This window comes from Marmota marmota, unplaced genomic scaffold, assembly GCF_001458135.2.
Source record: "Marmota marmota marmota unplaced genomic scaffold, marMar, whole genome shotgun sequence".
In the NCBI taxonomy this organism is placed as follows: Eukaryota; Metazoa; Chordata; class Mammalia; order Rodentia; family Sciuridae; genus Marmota; species Marmota marmota.
The window spans coordinates 1279386-1297660 of NW_025999872.1; the positions used below are offsets into that span (position 1 = coordinate 1279386).

Here is an 18275-nt window from a genome sequence, read left to right on the forward strand (position 1 = left end):
CCCCCCCCTCTCTCTCTCTCTCTCTCTCTCTCTCTCTCTCTGAAGCAGATGTGGGGTGGGGGTGGGGGGAGACTGGGTACTGGATCAGAGCAAGAGGAAAGAGTGATATGCCAGGATTAAAAGGGTTTGAGATAGGGGCCACACTGAGAGAGCAGGGGCAGGGCCCCCATACCTACATCCAGGAGCCAGCCAGCTGATGACGTTAGAAGGAAGAAAACAAGTGAGACAGTGCCAGAGAGAGAGAGAGAGAGAGAGGAGAGGAGACCTGGAAGCAGCCAGCCTTTGCCTGGGATCTCCTGAGCAACTAAATCCCCAGGCAGCCTGATCCCCAGGGTCTTGAGAGTGGCCCGAAGAATGGGTACCTGGGCAATGATGATGCCCTCTCTTGCGTGGCGGCTGCTGGGTTGCTGTTTCCTCTGCAGCTGGGCTCTGAGGGATCCGAGGCCCCTCCGTTCTCTTCCTCCACTACCCTCCCAAGCCAAGCCAAGATCTATGCCCATGTGGGTGGCCTCACAGGGGGCTGAGGCAGCCCTGGCTTTTCTTTACTCTGGAGACACCCAACAGCTATTGGGGGCTAATTGCAGTGAGCGCTATGAAGCTCTTGGAGCAGAAGCCAGACCAGGGCTCCCCCAAGTTCTACAGAGGGCAGCAGGTACTCTTACCCAGGCTGCCAATTTTCTCAACATGCTGCTACAAGCCAATGACATCCGCGAGTCCAGTGTGGAGGAGGATGTGGAGTGGTACCAGGCACTGGTCCGCAGCGTGGCGGAGGGGGACCCAAGGGCCTACCGGGCTTTGCTGATCTTTAACCCTCCACCAGGAGCCAGCCATCTACAGCTGGCCCTCCAGGCCACTAGGATCGGGGAGGAGACCATCCTTCAAGACTTGTCTGGGAACAGGATGCAGGAAGAGAGCTCAGCTGAGGAACCAGACAGCCTTCCCCTGCAGAAACGGGTGCTGACCAATGACCTAAGAAGCCTCAATAGCCCCAAGTGGCCACAGGGGGATGGGTATGTGGGGGACATACAGCAGGTGAGACTGTCTTCTCCCTTCCTGGAATGCCAGGAGGGCCAGCTCCGTCCTGGCTGGCTGATTACACTCTCGGCCACCTTCTATGGACTCAAGCCAGACCTCAGTCCAGAGGTCAGGTAAGTGGGTTTGCATTGGATCTGATGGATTTGTGGGTATGTGGCAGTGGGGACATTAGTCTACCCAGCTGTGCATGGGACATTTGGCAAAAATGTGTGTGTGTCTGGGGGGCACAGATGTGTGTGTTTGCATTCAGCTGTGTGTATTTGCAGCCAGCTCTGTGAATCTATAACTATCAGCTAACACACGCAGGTGTGAGTGTACATACTGAGTATGAATCAGTCCATTTATGCTTCTTTATCTTGGTATTTGTATTTATGTTCTTGATCATATGAATGAATGCCTATGAGCTTGTGCATGTACAGGAAGGTGTGCATGTACAGGAAGGTATGCATATGTAGGAACACATCTAGATGTAGATATACACACTTGTAGGTATAGAGGTGTGTGGATATAGACAGGCATCAGTCTTGACCCTCAGGTCTGAGGAGTGGATGTGAAAGGCAGGAGGGGGTGCTGGGGATGTGGCTTGCCTGGCATGTGGAGGCCCTGGGTTAGATCCCCAGTGCTGCAAAGAAATTAAAAAATAAAATAAAAAAAGAATGCAAGAAAGGGCTTGGCTTAGGTGACAGTGACAATCCATATATGAGGCTTTTCCAAGGAGCCAGGGTGGGCACTCCAGGAGTTAAATCTGCTGTTTGAGTGGAGAGTTATAAGAGAAGGCTTCCCCAGGAGAAAAATTCTTGGGCAGGAGCTTGGAACCAACACCCTTTCTATCTGGGGTGCCAGGGTCATTCCCAAGGCCAATTTTCTTACATTAAGCAGGCCCCAACTGTCCTGCCTGTCCTGACCCAGGAGCTTGTGATACTCCTCCAATAACTGACTGCTCTCTGAGCTAGAGCAAGGGGCTTGGGAGTCGTGTTGGGAAGCGGGCAGCAAATGAACACAGTGCTACGAGGCATTCAACAGTTAACATTGCTTTTCTAGCTCAGTGTCCCCCCATTTGTTCTCAGCAGAGTCCCCCTCCTGCAGGAAGGCAGATGGCTCTTTGCCAGCTCTCTCCTCACTCAACCCAGAGCAGGGATTGGGGAATTGCTGGGTCAGGCAGCTCCAGTTTAGGGCTCCTCCTTTTGCTGTGATCAGTTCAGAACTGCTGGGACAGAGTGGGGGTGGGGATAACAGCCTCACTGCTTGTGTATGTGTATACATGCAAAGTGGAATTGTGCAAATCCCCTTCAGACAGATAGATTCTCAGAGGCCCAGCTCCTGCATGTCTGGCATGCCCCCACCCTTTACTCATTGACAGAAATTGTAAAATGATAGGATGTTGAAAAGTGGAGGGGTGGGGGAACAACCCAGTGGAAGGAGTTTGTTGCCACAGAGAACAGAGCACTGGAGAAGTGGAATCCATGTGTGCCCTCCTTCTATGCTGCAGCCATTGTGCTAAAGTTTGCAAAGACTACATTGCCCCACAGTCTAGTACCCAAGTATCCATGCTCACCTTGACATTCATCACTGTGCCCCTAATTGCTAATTCACTGCCCTAGGGGGCAGGTGCAGATGGACATAGATCTCCAGGGCGTGGACATCAATCAGTGTGCAAGTGGCCCAGGCTGGTACTCTAATACACACCTGTGTGATCTCAACAGCACCCAGGTAAGGATAAGGAGGGTGGAGGGCCTCTAGGTCCTGCCTCCCTGCCCTTTGCCCATCACTGCCACCACCCAGCTCCCAGAAGCAGCTGACAAAGCCGACCGAGCATCTCAGGGCTTCAGGGAAGTCCTTAGTGATTAGCAGAGGTGAGATGCCAGTCTTTTATTAAAAGTGAGACCACGTATGACCTATCCCTTTACCTCCCAGCCTTCGCCCCCCCCCCCAGGAAACTATCCCTCATGCCTCTGAAATCTCAGTGTGTCTCCCTGCCTGCCCTCCTTCCTGGTGCTCATTGCTCCAGAGCCACTTCTGAGCCTCCATTAATCATCTTCTTTCCTTCCTCTGGATCACATACTGCCTGTCAACACAGCTCTGAAATCCTCATGGCCACAAAGGATACTCCATCTGTGTTTGTCAAAATAAATGGAATTACTGGTTGGGTGACGAGCAATTTGGGACTGGTGTGGGGGATGGACCCCAGGCCAGACCCAGGCAGAGTCAAAGCCACAGGCACAGGTACATCAAGATGATGGACATCACTGGCTGGCAATCGTGCAAGCCCAATACTGGGAGGCCAGGAAGCCAGTGAAGTTATCCACTCTATGGGTTACACCAAGTGCATGATTGTTTCTGAGCTGTACTGAAGCCAAGGCAAGCTTTGCAACTTGTTGGGTGGGTGGACATATTGCTCTGGACATACAGGTGGCCCTATTGCTCTTCAGGGACATGTGTTTGGACCTAGAAGTCTAAGAATAGAAGGAATTGAACCCAGGGCCTCTCACATGCTAAGCAAGCACTCAGTTCATTTTTTAACCTGGCCACATTCACTTCCCTGGGTATACATTTATCTGATTGTGCAGACTGGGCTGCGTGTGGTGGCACACACCTGTAATCCCAGTGACTAAGAAGGCTCAGACAGGAGGATACAAATTTTAGGTCAGCCTCAACAACTAAGTGAATACCTTAGTGAGACCCTGTCTCAAAATAAAAAAGAAAAAAGACTGGAGGGCTGGAGTTGTAGTTCAGTGGTAGAGCACTTGCCTAGCATGTGTGAAGCACTGGGTTCCATCCTCAGCACCACATAAAAATAAATAAAATGAATGTATTGTGTCCATCTACAACTGAAAAAAAAATTATATAAAAAAGGACTAGGGATGTGGTGGCTCAGTGGTAAATCTCCTCTGGGTTCAATTCCCAGTAAAATAATAATAATAATAATAATAATAATAATAATAATAATAATAATAAATGTTTGTGCAGACTGTGGCAGGAACAGAGCATGTTCCAGTGGTCCAGGCAAGAGCGGAAGCTGGGCCTCAATTTCATAAGCACCTAGGTGAGGTCAGGAGCTACATATAGAATCTCCTAAGGCTAACTCCTTCCTTTGTCCCACTGATGTCTGTTCCCAGCAACTCTCCCCAACAGATCTGACCTCATCCACGTGCTCATCTTCTCTGCCAGACTCTGTTCCCTGCTGGGCAAACATCAATGGGTGGAGGTAGAATAAAGGACTGGCCTTGGCATCCCACCAGCCTGGCATTAGGCCGGCATTAGGGCCAGCGAAAGCAGTTCTGTGCCCAAGCCAGATGGCCCCTGATGGAGAAAGCTGCTCCACCACTGGGAGCCTTTTCAGTCCACCTGTGCATCAAAGAGGGTGGATGATGCGGACCCTTTGAAGCAGCACAGAGGCAGAGCTCTGTGGCTCAGAGCTCTCTTCTTCCACTTCCCACCTGGTACCTTGCCCTAGCAACCTAGAACCTATGAAGCTCTTGTCACTGCCAGACTAAACAAAAGGGTGATCTATCTCATACTTATTGCTTAGGGTCTCTTTGAAAAAGGGCAACAGTAGGGGGGAAGAGAGGGGTTCCAAAGAAGAAAGGCTCTCCTCAGGAAGAGCCTCTGGTGGGATCTCCAAGAGTAGATCCAAAAGTCATGGACAAGAAGCTAGATGCACCCTCCAACGCCTCCCTGAAGACCCCATATAAATACATATTTGTCATCCTCACAGTGTGTCCCCCTGGAGAATCAGGGCTTTGTTCTTGGCCGCTACCTCTGTCACTGCCGACCTGGATTCTATAGAGCAAGTGGCTTTGGGGGTAAGTACAGTGAAGACCAGGTAGGTTTTTACAGGCTAGACTGGTGAGGAAACGTGGGAAGGAAAGGCAGTTTGAGGATCCTGAGAGAGAGCTTGTGGGGCAAAAGCAGAAGGTCAGGAGAAAGCAGGGGATGGCAGCAGGATTTTGTGGGGGCATCTGCCTTCTAAGAGTGAGCCTGAACATGTAGGTATGTTGAAAGCTGGCTTCCCAATGAGCCCTAACCTCTTCCTATTACCACTTCCTGGTACCTCTTTCTGGCATCACCTCTTCCTGTTACCCTGCCCTCCCCAGGGAATACCTACTCCCTCGTGTCCCTGGGACCACAGACCATAGGAGGGCAGGGCAACCACCAGGACAGAAGGCTAGGATCTCAGGATGCTCCAAACAAGCCCCTATCTCTGCACCTATTTTGCTCTTTACAGGGTTAGAGGAAAGTGCCACACAGACTACCAGCCAATTTGGGTCTCCACAAGGCAGCTTGGGGAGGCTGCTGAGGTGTCAGCCATGTTCCGAGGGCTGCACCAGCTGCATAGATGCCACACCATGCCTGGCAGAGGAGGCCCCAGCCCTGAGGGCAGCAGTACTGGCCTTCCAGACCTGCTGCATGCTGGCCATCTTCCTGAGCATGCTGGTCTCCTACCACTGCCGCTGGAGCAAGGCAAGGAAGGCCCTGCCGCTCTCTCCTGCACACACATCCTACCCATCCCTAGTCCAGACATGGGTCTACTTAACACTAGAACTCAGGAGAATGGGCCAGTCTTAATTCTAAACCTAACTCACTATATGACATTAAGCAAGTGACCTCCTTACCTTAATCCTGTTTCCTTACCTGCAAAATGAAGGCACTGAACTTAATTCAGCAAATGCTTGTTGAATATATATGCTAAGCAAATCATTACCTAGGCACTAGAGGAAGTGATCTGGACCCTCCTGGAGAGTCTGGTTAATGGAAGACACACTAAAATAACAGCACAGTGAGACAGGGGCAAGGAAAAGGCTGCTGTCAGTTGCTATGGGAGCTTGGAGAAGGGATTGGTATCCTGCCAAAGATGGCATTGGAAGCACTTTCTAGAGAATGTGACATTTGAGTGAAGCTTGAAGGTTAACTGGATACTTGTTGGGCAGAGAAGGTTTATTCCATTCCAGACAATGGGGCAGTGTGACTCAAAACTCAGAGGTATGCAGGAGATCCTTCCTATCTCCAGCAACCTCTGATTTGAGCTCAGAGTGGGACTGGGTGGGGAGCACAGGACTGCAGGAAGCCATGTGAAACCTTGGCCATAGCCAGGCTTAGTGCTGTGCAGCTGAGAGCGTAGGTAGTGGGAGTGCAGATGTGGCTCAGGACAGAGGGTGGAGTCAGTCTAGGGTGAAGCCTTACCCTAGGCCCAGAGTGACCCCTAAACAGACCTACAACCTTCCAACACCATCATCCAGGCTCCATCCCCCCACTGCCCTGCTCACAGGCCTCTCTTTTTCCATGGGTTCACAGAGAATCCGGGCATCTGGAGTTGTCCTGTTGGAAATCATCCTCTTTGGATCCCTGCTTCTCTACTTTCCTGTGAGTCTGTGGCCAGCGGCTAACCCCACCTCCCAGGATCCTCCACAGCCCCAACCTGGCACCCTCCAAACCCTAAAAACCCTATTCTCTGCTCTCAGAGGATTCAGAGACCTCCAATTACCCAGGCTGGTCTAGTGAGCTCTGGAGCCAAACAGCCTCAGGCTTAAAAAAGCTCCATGATCTGCTGTGGTGATTTAGGAAAAGTTACTTAACTTCTCTGATACTTAAGCTACTCCTCTGCAGAATGGAGATGATGATGCCTCTATTGCAGGGCTCTTGGGAGGATTAGCCGTGTGTGTTGCACAGAGCCCAGCACAGCAGTAGTGCAGTGGAGAGCAGCTCCTCTTGTTCCCTTCCCACCAGGTCTTCATCCTATACTTCAAGCCCAGCGTGTTCCGCTGCATTGCTCTTCGCTGGGTTCGGCTGCTGGGTTTTGCCATCGTCTATGGGACCATTATACTCAAGCTTTATAGGTAGGGCCCGGGAAGACCTTGCTCTCACACTTCTCTCCTAGGTCACCTGGGCTCATTCGTGCAATGGAGTTTTTCCAAATCAAACCCTTACCAGCTCCACTCCGCTCTGCCCCCATCATTCACCCTCCCCCACGTGTAACGTTTTGGGGAAACCATGGAAAGAATAGGACACACAAATGTGTGGCGGGGAGGGCAGCTACAACAGAGGTCAGGGATCTGGCTGCCGTCCTCAGCCCCCAGCTTCCACGTGCGTCCTGACTCTTGCAGAGTGCTCCAGCTGTTCCTGTCTCGCACAGCCCAGCGGGGCCCACACCTGAGCAGTGGGCACCTCCTGCAGCGCTTGGGGCTGCTCTTGCTGCTCGTGCTGGGTTTTCTGGCCATGTGGACAGTCGGCGTCCTGGAGCGAAGCATCCAGCACACACCTTTGGTGACTCGAGGTCACACTCTCACTGGCCGCCACTTCTACCTCTGTCACCACGACCGCTGGGACTACATTATGGTTGTGGGTGAGCTGCTTCTTCTGAGCCCAACCTCACTCTGGCCCCTGGCTCCATACCTCCAGGGTCCTCTTGTGCTGGTCCTCCCACCCTGTGCCCAGACCCTGGGCCCAGGCTCCTCAGCATGCCCTGTGGAGACAGGAGCAGCAAGCTGCTGAGTTGGTGCCACCCTGTCCCTTTCACTGCCCCACAGCTGAGATGCTGCTGCTATGCTGGGGCAGTTTCCTCTGCTATGCCACCAGGGCTGTGCCCTCGGCCTTCCATGAGCCACGCTACATGGGCATTGCCCTGCACAACGAGCTGCTGCTTTCAGCTGCGTTCCACATGGCCAGGTGAGGACAGGCCCAATTACCTGGGTTTCCTCCCACCTTGATGCTACTCCTCCCCTCCCAGGTGAGGGGGCCCATCCAATGATTGTCCTTGCAACACTGCTATGCCACAACAGGATGAGGAAGGGCCCCTCCATACCCCTCCTGCACCCCATGCCTCACCCAGATGAGAGGCAACTACCCAAAAGAAAAGGAAGTTTGTCCCCCTTCTAATTCCTGTCCCCTTCCTAAGCCACCACTCTAGTACCCCCAATATGTACTTTCCAACACACCCTCACTTCTCCCTGCCTTCTTCCTCACTCAGCCACTTGAGCAGTAGGTCTGTTGTATGCCCATGGGGACCTGGCCCTGTGGTAGAGACAGAATCAACCCACAAGGTGATCCTGACAAGTCATGGAGCATGATTCTGTTCTGCACACTAGGCAGTCTGAGAAGGAGAGCTGGAGCAACCTGGGAGGGCTTCTTCAGAGGTGGGATTAACATGAGCTGTGCCCTGGCCTTCCACTATCTGGGAGAGGGCAGGAAGAAGAGCACCTTCCTCAACCATGGAGCTCTGGGCTGGGGAGAGGAGCCTTCCAGGTGAGGCCAGGAGGCCACGCCCACCTGCACTACAGATCACCCCCCTCCTATTCGGCCCCCAGGTTTGTGCTGGTTCCGTCCCTGCACCCAGACTGGACTCTTCTCCTCTTCTTCTTCCACACCCACAGCACAGTCACTGCCACACTGGCTCTGATCTTCATCCCCAAGGTGAGGTCTTACCCCTCTGCATGAGGCAGACCCCTCCCCTTGATAAGAGCACTGTAGATCTGCCACCACTGCGCCCTCTCCAGGTCAGGGCAAGGATGACAGAAGGTGCTAGAAGTGAGTGAGCTCTGAGTGACAGGGCCCTCGGCAAGGACATGGGTGGGAGGAGAAAGATATTCTCTGCTCCAGTTCTTGGGCAAAGGAAATAAGTGCTAGAGCTGGAGAGGGTCCCTTTATCCACAGGTGGAAGGCTGGTGGCCTCTGAAAGTCTGCTTGGAAGTAGTTACAAAGAGGCAGGTGGGGGAGCTGAAGGACATAGCTAAGGATTGCCGAGGCAGGAGGGTGGGATTGCCATGGTCTCAGCTACAGAAGAGCAGAGAGGATGAGGAGGAGTTACATCCTACAGATCCTCAGAATTCCAAATCAGAGGAGGGATGAAGAACACAAAGTAAAGATGTATCCCACAGGGCAGGTGAGAGTAGGAGTCAGTGGGGAGCTACAGTGAGCTGTGCCCTGGCCTTCCACAAGCAGTTACATGAGCATGATCTCTTCCCCCATGCACACCCACCCTGGATAGTTCCGGAAGTCAGGGGCTCCTCCCCGGGAGGAGATCTTGGATGAGGTATATGAAGATGAGCTGGACCTGCAGCGCTCAGGCTCCTACCTCAACAGCAGTATCGCCTCAGCCTGGAGTGAGCGCAGCCTGGACCCTGGAGACATTAGGGTAGGTACCACCCACCTCCTTAACTTCTTTGATACCAGCTCTTAAGATTGGGCAGAGGCTGGGTACAGTGGTGCAGGCCAATAATCCCACCTGTCTCAAAATACAAAACAAAAAGGGCTGGGAATGTAGCTTAGTGGTCAAGTGCCCCTGGGCTCAATCCCCAGTATGTGTGTGTCGGGGAGCCTGAGCAGAGGTAGCATTGTGTGACACTGTGTGACACTGCAGGTTCCCTCCCCAAAGGTTACCCACCCTTCAAGACTGCCTTCTCCCTTCTCCAACACAGCCCTAAAAACTGACTCTTCTGACTCTATTCAAATGAGGCTATATAGCACCCAAGTAGAAAGACCCAGAACCCAGATCTTGGAGGCCCAGGCCCAGGCCACGCAGCAAACTGGAGGCACAACTGAGTGGAGCCCTAATCCTTCTTGTCTTCATCATGGTGGGCAGATAAGAAACCCCTTGGTACCCAGCAAAGCAGGCTGGTTGGTGACCTAAGGGTCAGCTGTGGGGTTGGGCAGTTCAGGCAATGAATGGCCATCAGGATTTCCACACCAGAATCCCTTCCCTGGACCTGGTAGATCTTGAAAAAAACAAAGTTCTTTCTGGGCTTATCCTGGAAGATCATTCTACTCTAATTTTTCTGCTCAAGGAGAGCATTATATGCACAGGAACCATAAGAAGAGGCTTGGTGGGGAGGAAACAAGGAGACCCAGGGATTTTATAAAACCTAAGGTACAGGAGCCATCCTGGGAAACCATTTTGTCCATCCCTTCCACTCCACCGAGGCCCACCTACACTTTACTTGTTTACAGTCTTGCAAAGGAGAATCTTCCACCTCTTCACTCCCTTCTTATCCAACTGCCTCTGCCTGTTTCCCCATGTCCTCCTAACCTTTTCAGCTTCTGACCCCTCTCAGGCAAAGACTGAGCTCAGACTCTCATTGAGCTGGGAGGTCAGGGAATGTAGACATGCTTTGCCACAACCATGCCACACTCGGCTTCCTACTTTATGGAACATAAGTGTGCTCCCCTTGTGCTGGCTCAGGGGAGAAACTGAGCATAACAGACATGCAAAGCCCCAGTTCCATCATTTCTATCTAAATACAACATTTTCTGATGCACTAGTTCCATCAAGCTCATAATCCTCTTAAGGACAAAAACACTGGTCAGTCAGGTAGCATCACTTTTTAGAAGATGCAAAGGCTCAGAGACGTCAAGAAAATAGCCTTAAGGCCCAAATGGGTTAGCAGTGTCAAATCCATTTTCTGTTCACCATGTTGGTAATTTCCCACCAGCTCACAGTGCCCCAGAGAATGGAGGGCACTCTAATCCCTGGGTATTTAATGGATCCAGCTCAAAGCAGATTGGTACTGGTCTTGTAGGAATGGAGTGGTGAATCTCAGAGTCTTAGAAGTAGGGAAGGGACATATTATATTTAATGGAAAAGAGATGCCCAAAGAAGTCTAAATAAGGACCAAGGGGGAGACCAGCCAGGGATTGCTCAGTCTGTACATCTCAATAACAGCTCACTGACAGGTCTGCTCTCCTTGTTCCTTTCCTCAGAAGGAGCTGAAGAAGCTCTATGCCCAGCTAGAGGTCCACAAGACCAAGGAAATGGCTGCTAATAACCCCCACCTGCCCAAGAAGTGTGGCAGCTCCTGCCAGGGGTTGGGCCGCTCCTTCGTGAGGTACCTGGCTGAGTTCCCTGAGGCCCTGACCAGGCAACACTCCCAGGATTCAGGCTCCCTGGGCCATGGCAGCCTGCCTGGCTCCTCCCACCATCGGCTCTGCGGTTCTAGCCTGCAGGAAGCAGAAGGGCCACCAGCCCTGCCCAAGTCCTGTAGCACCTATGACCACCAAAGGGAGCAGGACCCACCTCTCCTTGACTCCCTGCTGAGGAGGAACCCATCCAAGAAGGCCCCTCGGGTGGAGAGCAGGGAGTTGATGGAAGGGCCCTCTGCCCTGGGCTACAGGTCAGCCAGTGCCCATAACCTGACGGTTGGAGAGAGGGTCCCCAGGACGCGGCCCACTTCCCTGCAGAAGTCCCTCAGTGTTGTAGCTGGCTCTAGGGAAAAGGCCCTGCTTGTGGCCAGCCAAGCCTATTTGGAAGAGACCTACCTGCAGGCAAAGGAAAGAGAGGAGCAAAAGAAGGCCGAGGCAGCCATGATGAGCCCAGCACGGAGACCATCAGCAAGGAGGCTGGAGCCGGCTCGAAGGGCCCCCCTGTCAGCTCCACCCTCCCCTGCCAAGAGCAGCAGCGTGGGCAGCTCTCACATCTCTGGGAGGCTTCATGAAGAGGCTGGTAGGAAGCTGCCTCACCCACCCATCAGGCACCAGGTCTCCACACCCATCCTGGCCCTGTCTGGGGCCTGCCTGGGAGAGCCAAGAACGCTGTCTCCCAACTCCACTCTGACTCCAGCTCTGATGCCACCTCTGGCCCCAACCCCTACCCCTGCCCTGGCACCAGTGCCAGTATCCCCACAAAGCCCCAGCGTATTCACCTACATCTGCCCCTGGGAGAATGAAGAATTGCCAGTCAAGAAAGAAAATGCTGCCCAGGAAGCTCCCTCAGAACCTGAGCGAGGCAGCCACTCCCCCGCCCTAGCCACAGCCAGGCTCTGGAGGGCTCTCTCTGTTGCAATAGAGAAAAGGGGAGCTGGGGAACCTGAGATGAACACAGAGGAAGGGTGTCTCCAGGGGGAAGCTGATGATGTGGGTGGGGACAGGCCCAAGATCTCTAAAGCCCACAGCCTCAGGACCCCTGTGCAACAGGCCTCCATGCGCAGCCTAGGCCTGGCTATCAAAGTGCTGACCCGTTCTCGGAGCACTTACAGGGAGAAGGAGAATGAGGAGGAAAGTCCAGAAAGGGATAAGGACAAGGCTCCAGTGGAGGGTGCAGGGGCTTCCCCCCGGTCTCCTAGGCTGGGGCGGCCCAAGGCAGTGAGTAAGCAGGCTGCCCTGGCCCCCTGCAATGATGAAGAGTCCCTCCAAAACCAACAGAATGCCCACACCAGCAGAATGCTCCAAGTCCGGCAACAGGAAGGCAGCAGAGAACAAGAGGACAGAGGCAGAAGGACATCCCAGGGTCTAGGGGAGCAGAAAGTTGAGAGAACGGGTGAAATAGGGCTTGCCATACTTAGGCAAGTTTCCAAGGACAAAAATGCTGAACAGGCAAAGGCAGCCCCTGTAGGGCGGCTGGAACTGACTAAAGCTGGCCTCCACCCCCTGGACAGTGCTGACTTCACAGTGCCGGAGGTATGTCCCTGGGAAGTCACTGAGTCACCAACATGTCAGCTAGACAGTAACAACAAGGTGGAAATCTGCCCCTGGGAGGTGAGTGAAGGAGCCCCTGAGAGGGAGGCAGTAATGCAAGAGCTTGAGGACGCCCATGACGAGAGGGGCAAAGTCCCAGAAAAATCAGAGTCCAAAAGAGTGACTGTCTTCGCGCGGAAAAAGCCAGAGAGGCTGGTGAGGGGCCAGGAGGCAGTGTGTCCTTGGGAGAGTGCCGATCCTGGAGGTCTGTCCCCTCAGTCAGTCCCTCAGGACTCTGACAGAACCAGGGGCAGGTCTGAGGCAGTGGGCAGTGTGGAGGCAAGGAAGGCAGAGAAGGACCCCAAGGAAGACATGGACCCAGAGGCTTGTTCACCTGACACTGCCAAGGAAGACCTGTGCTCCCAGAAAGAAAGTGAAAGGGAGGGGAAAATGGCCCAGGAGATGATGGCGCTCCCCCAGGAAAGGCAAAAAGCTCCCAAGAAAGCAGCCTTCTGGAGAGAACAGAAACTGGGTGGAGATCTGCAGTCTTTTTGTCCGTGGGAGAGTACAGACTTCCGGGGTCCCTTGGCAGTCTCACTTCAGGTCCCAGAAAGTCTGGGCAATGGTATTGCAGAAGTGTGTCCATGGGAGGCAGGAGATTCACCTGCTAACAAGAAGTCAGAGATCTGTCCCTGGGAGCTAGGTGATGCGCTCCCAGGGAAGGAAGCACCAAGTCAGGAGGCAGGAGGAGAATCTCTCCAGGAAAAGAAGAAAGCCCTCGGAAAGGGGAGCTCAGGAGAGATGGGGGAACAAACTGTGAAGGCTGTGCCGGCAGTAAGTCCATGGCAGGAATCAGTGTGTCCCTGGGAGGGCATAGCCCCTGTACAGTCTAGCCCATGTCCAGACATCTCCTCATCCAAAGCTGGTGACCAACTCTTAAGCAATGGGAACAGCAGAACAATGCAGTTGGGTCCATGGGAAGCTCTTAAGCCAGAGAAAAAGGGAACGACTCCTGCCACAGCAGAAATCTGTCCCTGGGAGGTAAATGAAACACAAGACTGGACATTGGGACAGGTACCAAAAAAAGGAGAATCTCAAAAGGACAAGGGGAAAATGCTTGAAAAAGCAGGAATCCCCCAAGAGGTCACAGCATGGGAAAAGCTGGAGGCAGTCTGCCCCTGGGAGAGCATGGACCCTGGTAGCTTCCCCCTACAACCAGGTGCTCAAGGCACAGAGAGACACCAAACTATTTTCCAGAGGTCAGGCAGTGTAAGAAGCAAAGCTGCTGAGATCTGCCCATGGGACATGGAAGAGACTCTGGCAGCAGAGAAGACAAAGATCTGTCCCTGGGAAGTAGGTGCTGGAGCAGGAAAGGAAAGGGCTTTGGAAGTTGAGGCCATTAGGAAATCACCAAAAGATATAGGAAAAATGTCTGCAGATTCTGTACCCAAGGAGAGAACAGTTACTGATTCAAAGAAGCCACAGAGTCCAGGCCTGGAGGTTGCCTGTCCATGGGAGAGCTCGAGTCCAGGAGGCTCCTGTCAGAATTCAGACACTCTGGACACTGACGGACCAAAAGTTCGACTCCAGGAACTGGACGGTGTGGGCTGCAGGCCAGTTGAGGTATGTCCCTGGGAAGTAGAAGAAGCCCTCACTCATGCAAAAGCCAACATCTGTCCCTGGGAGGTGAGTGAAGGAGCTACTGGAAAGGGACTGAAGCAAGAGACGGGGAATGAATCAGCAGGGAAGAGGGAGAAAACTCTAGAAAAGGAGAGACTCACTTTCCCTAGAGAAGGCATAGCAAAACGGGAGGCAAAACACCATCAAGAACAGGAAGTTATTTGTCCTTGGGAAGAAAAAGACTTGAGGGAACCATCTGCTCAGACCTCCAAGGTCTCAGACTTGTCCAGCAACACTAGTAGTCAGGTGGCAGAGGGATATTCCTTGGAAGTGAGTGATGAAGCAACACAGAAAGGGGACCTGAGACAAGACCCAAGGACAGACTCCCTCCCAGAACACATGACTCATGAAAAAGCTCAAGCTTCAAAAGCAGAATTCATTACTGAAGGTGGAAGAACAAGCAACCAACTATCATCCATCTGCCCATGGGAGAGCGTGGTGCCAGCAGGCTCTTTCTTGCAGCAAGACCGTCAGCACCCTGACCAACCTACGGCCAGCTCCCAGAGTCTGCTCAGTGCTGGGAGCAAGGTCGCTGAGGTATGTCCATGGGATGCTCCTGATCCAGATGTGTATAAACCTGACAGCAGCTCCAAGGCCGAGATCTGTCCCTGGGAGGTAACTGAGAAAATCCCTGAGAAAGGGTCATGGAGACAGGATAGAAAGAGGGAATCTCAAGAGGAGGGAAGAGCCCCAGAAAAACTAGAGCCCAAAGGTGTGACAGTCCAGAAAACATCAGAGATAGCTGACTTTGAGAAGCAGGAGGCTGGGGAGAGCCAAGATTTGGGGGGTTTGTCTTTACAATCAGACCCACATGCTTGTGACAGAAGCAAAGGCAATTCTGAGACAGCAGGCAGAGTGGGGGCCAGGGTGGCAGAAGTGTGTCCGTGGGAAGTGGAAGAGACTCCCTCTGCCAAGAAAGCAGAGATCTGCCCTTGGGAGGTGGGTAAAAAAGCAGCAGGGAAAGGGGAACTAGAGCAGGGGGTGAGCAGAGAACCACAAGGGCAAGGAGAGGTGTTCCTTGCAAAGGCAGAATCTGGAGGGACTGAAGGACATTTTTCAAAAACAGCAGCAAAACCTGGCAAAGAACAGCTGACAGTCTGCCCTGAGAAAGGCACAGGATCAGGAGGGTTCTTCCCACAGCAAGATGCTCTAGACACCAACCAACCCACAGTCAGTCCCCACAGAGCAAGCAGCATGGGGAGTAGGATAGCAGAACTGTGTCAATGGGAAGTAACAGATCCGGAAGGAAACAAAATAAAGGGCATCATGGCAGACATCTGTCCTTGGGAGGAAACTGGAGCCCTGTTGGAGGAATCTGGCCTCCTGGCTTTAACAGCAACTCAGACAGAAAATTTCCCCACAGCTCCTGAAAAATCATCATGCCTTTTAGTTCATAGACCTCTGGAAAGGTTCCTTTCAGAGAGCAAGAGCTCCCACCCCAAGGTGAGCAAGCCAGTCAGTACTCTTACTCTGGGAGGTATCAGAGAACCACAGGGACCTTCAGGACTTGGGCCAAAGACCTGCTTAGGCACAGAATCAAGTCTCCAAGAAGGTGAGGCTCAAAGGTCTTCCTCCTTAATGGAAGACCATAGACAAGTAGCTTCTGAAGCTCAAGATGAAGAACTCACCCCTCTTGTCTATCCTTGGGACTTGGAATAAGTTCTGTCAGGTGAGCTCAAACAGATCTAGGCTTCAGGAACCAAAGTCCTTTCTAAATCTTAGTGTTTCCAAAGAGCTGAATCAAAGACACTTGGCCACTTCTAAGAAGGCCAAAGGTCCACTCATTCAAAATACAACTATACAAGAAGGGTTCAGCTCAGATCGCAGGGAAAGTCCCACCCATTCTTTGCTTTTAACTTTTCTTCCTGATTGAGGATACAAAGGCTGGACCCTCTACTTCCAGAGACTCCTCCCACCCACCCATCTAACATACTTGACACAAGCCACTGGAGTGTTACTGATGAAAAGAAGTCAGCAGTGCCCAGAATAGGGAAACTTAATTCTCTGGAGTCTATAAAAGGGTGATTTTTTTAAGAAACAAAAACCACCCAAGGAGTTGGCAACATAGGGACTGTGGAGCCATATAAGGTTATAAAGTCACTCTATGCAGCTTCAGAAGGTACTTAATTCAAGTTGAAAGATAAACTGGGAGAAAACTAAAAGGACTCAAAACAGGTGCCTAAAAAGCCTTAAGGACCTTGTCTTTTGTCTCTGAATCTCCCATTTCTTCTCTCTACCCTGCCTGACTATTGAAGTAGAGACAATCAGGTACTCTTCCTTCCATGCCAACATCTGGCATCCAAAGTGACATCAGACAAAGAGAATAGAAAAGGAAAAGCAATTTCTCCAGGTCCTCCCCACACTGGGAGGTACAGATATCCTTAGTATGCCTCTTGCTAGCTTTCTTGGGTGACCTCCTCCTCTTCCTGACCCAGCTCTTGCTGATCTTCAGAGCTCATCTCACTGGTTCATTCAGTGCTCTCCTCCTAGCCTTTCAGCACTATCACTATCCCCTCTTTTGCCAGTGTAACTGGAACCAAAGGAGAAACTGTGGTTCTGATGCAAGAACTACTTCAAATCACTTACTCAGTAACAAGAGGCCACATCAATCTCCTTCCCAGAGGAGCCCTACAAAGGAAAGAGGTCATTTATAGCCAGCATTCCCAACGACTTCTGCACTCAGAAAGAGCAGAACTCCAGGGCAAGTTAGAAGCCAGGATTGAGAAATGGCCTGGTGTTAGGACAAAGGCTACTTTCTTAGGCAGCTCTTTCTTAGCTCTCTCAACAGTCAGAGCTCAGGCTACTCTTGCTTAAGCAGTGCTAGATAACAAAGTGCTGGGATTAGATGATACTACCAAAGGAAAGTGAAGGAGAAGAAAAACATACCAAGAAGTTCTGGAATTGGCAGAGGTGAGGTGGGGGTGGAAACTGGCAGGCTAATGTGGCAAAACTGTCCGTGGCACTCAAGATGGCAGTAAGCCCCAATCTCCAACAGTACAGGTATGGATGTCATTTATGGGGAGAAAAGACAAAACATGACCAAATATCCAGGAGGAAAACAATGAGTTTGCATGTAAAGATTCTGGGTAGTTATAGTTTCCAGAAAAAGTAGCAAAGTTCTCCATTTCCAAAAAGGAGCAAAGGAATAGAGTAACTTCCCCTTCTTTGGGGTTCAGAGGCCTTTGTTCCCATATGGAGACCCTCCCACTTACCCTGGATTTTACAGTAGTAACTTAAGTATGTTGTTACTCCGTGTCCTGGCTGCTTAACCCCACAGCTTCAGAGCTTATGTGGACTTTGCCAACTGTGCACCCCAGAGCAATTCTATTGGGTGTGGTCTAGCTGGAAAAGCAAAGTTGCCCCCACATTCAATTTTGTGAAATAAACCATGGGGAGAAGGAATAAAAAATGCTTTTTCTCAACCACTGCAGTTGGCTCCAGCTTATTCCTAATGGTGATTTTCTTTTTCAACAAAGGAACAACAGATAGATAAGGTAAAACAAGGCCTGCTCCAAAGTCCAGGGTAATAACACTACAGTCTACAGGACTTCAGGTCATCTGACTAATTCTCTACCAGTATCCAGAAATGTAGCTGACACTGCAGATGGTCTCTGCCTGATCCTTCTAGTCAACCCTTCACATCTGGACCATTCGCTAGCTGGATTTGATCCCAAAGGGAAATGAAAATTGCACTTATCCTCTGGCTCCCCGGTGGCAGTTATTGCTTGGATGCTATTTAGGATTATCTAAAGACCCCCCAAGACAGATCAAGGGGAATATGTAAAACTGAAACATTGTTTTTACACATTCAAGAGAAACCAATGTAACTTTTACCCATTAAATGTGCTTTTTTTTTGTTTCTCTGCTTCCCTCTCCTGTCAGGATTACATCCCCTTCCTCCGAATGCCCCAGCTATGGATCCTGTTCAAAGCACTTCTCATTTTGCCTTAATCCAGGGCTCAAGCAAATAGGATGCAACCAAACCTCACTTGGGCAGTAATGCTGCAAAGTGATGTACATTTTAAGCCAAAAGGGTCAAGACTAAGTAGTGAGATGAGAGTGGCTGCTTTGTATTATCCCATCAATGCTGTTTCCCCTCTAAGCATATACGACAATTTCTACCATCAGCACTTAAAAGCTGTTGAAAAAACACCAGTTTTGCCCAATAAGACCTGGTCTGT

General features: G+C 51.5%; 1 protein-coding gene across 1 annotated transcript; it reads left to right on the forward strand.

Moving 5' to 3' along the window:
- The first annotated feature begins 291 nt into the window (after positions 1–291).
- Positions 292–17465, forward strand: Gpr179 (G protein-coupled receptor 179). Its single transcript, XM_015506705.2, has 11 exons — positions 292–1148; positions 2637–2745; positions 4751–4838; positions 5261–5496; positions 6328–6396; positions 6760–6869; positions 7137–7375; positions 7560–7698; positions 8337–8442; positions 9017–9163; positions 10726–17465. The coding sequence occupies exons 1-11, from the start codon at positions 355–357 to the stop codon at positions 15751–15753; spliced, it is 7065 nt and encodes a 2354-aa protein (XP_015362191.1). The 5' UTR covers positions 292–354; the 3' UTR covers positions 15754–17465.
- The last annotated feature ends 810 nt before the right edge of the window (positions 17466–18275 follow it).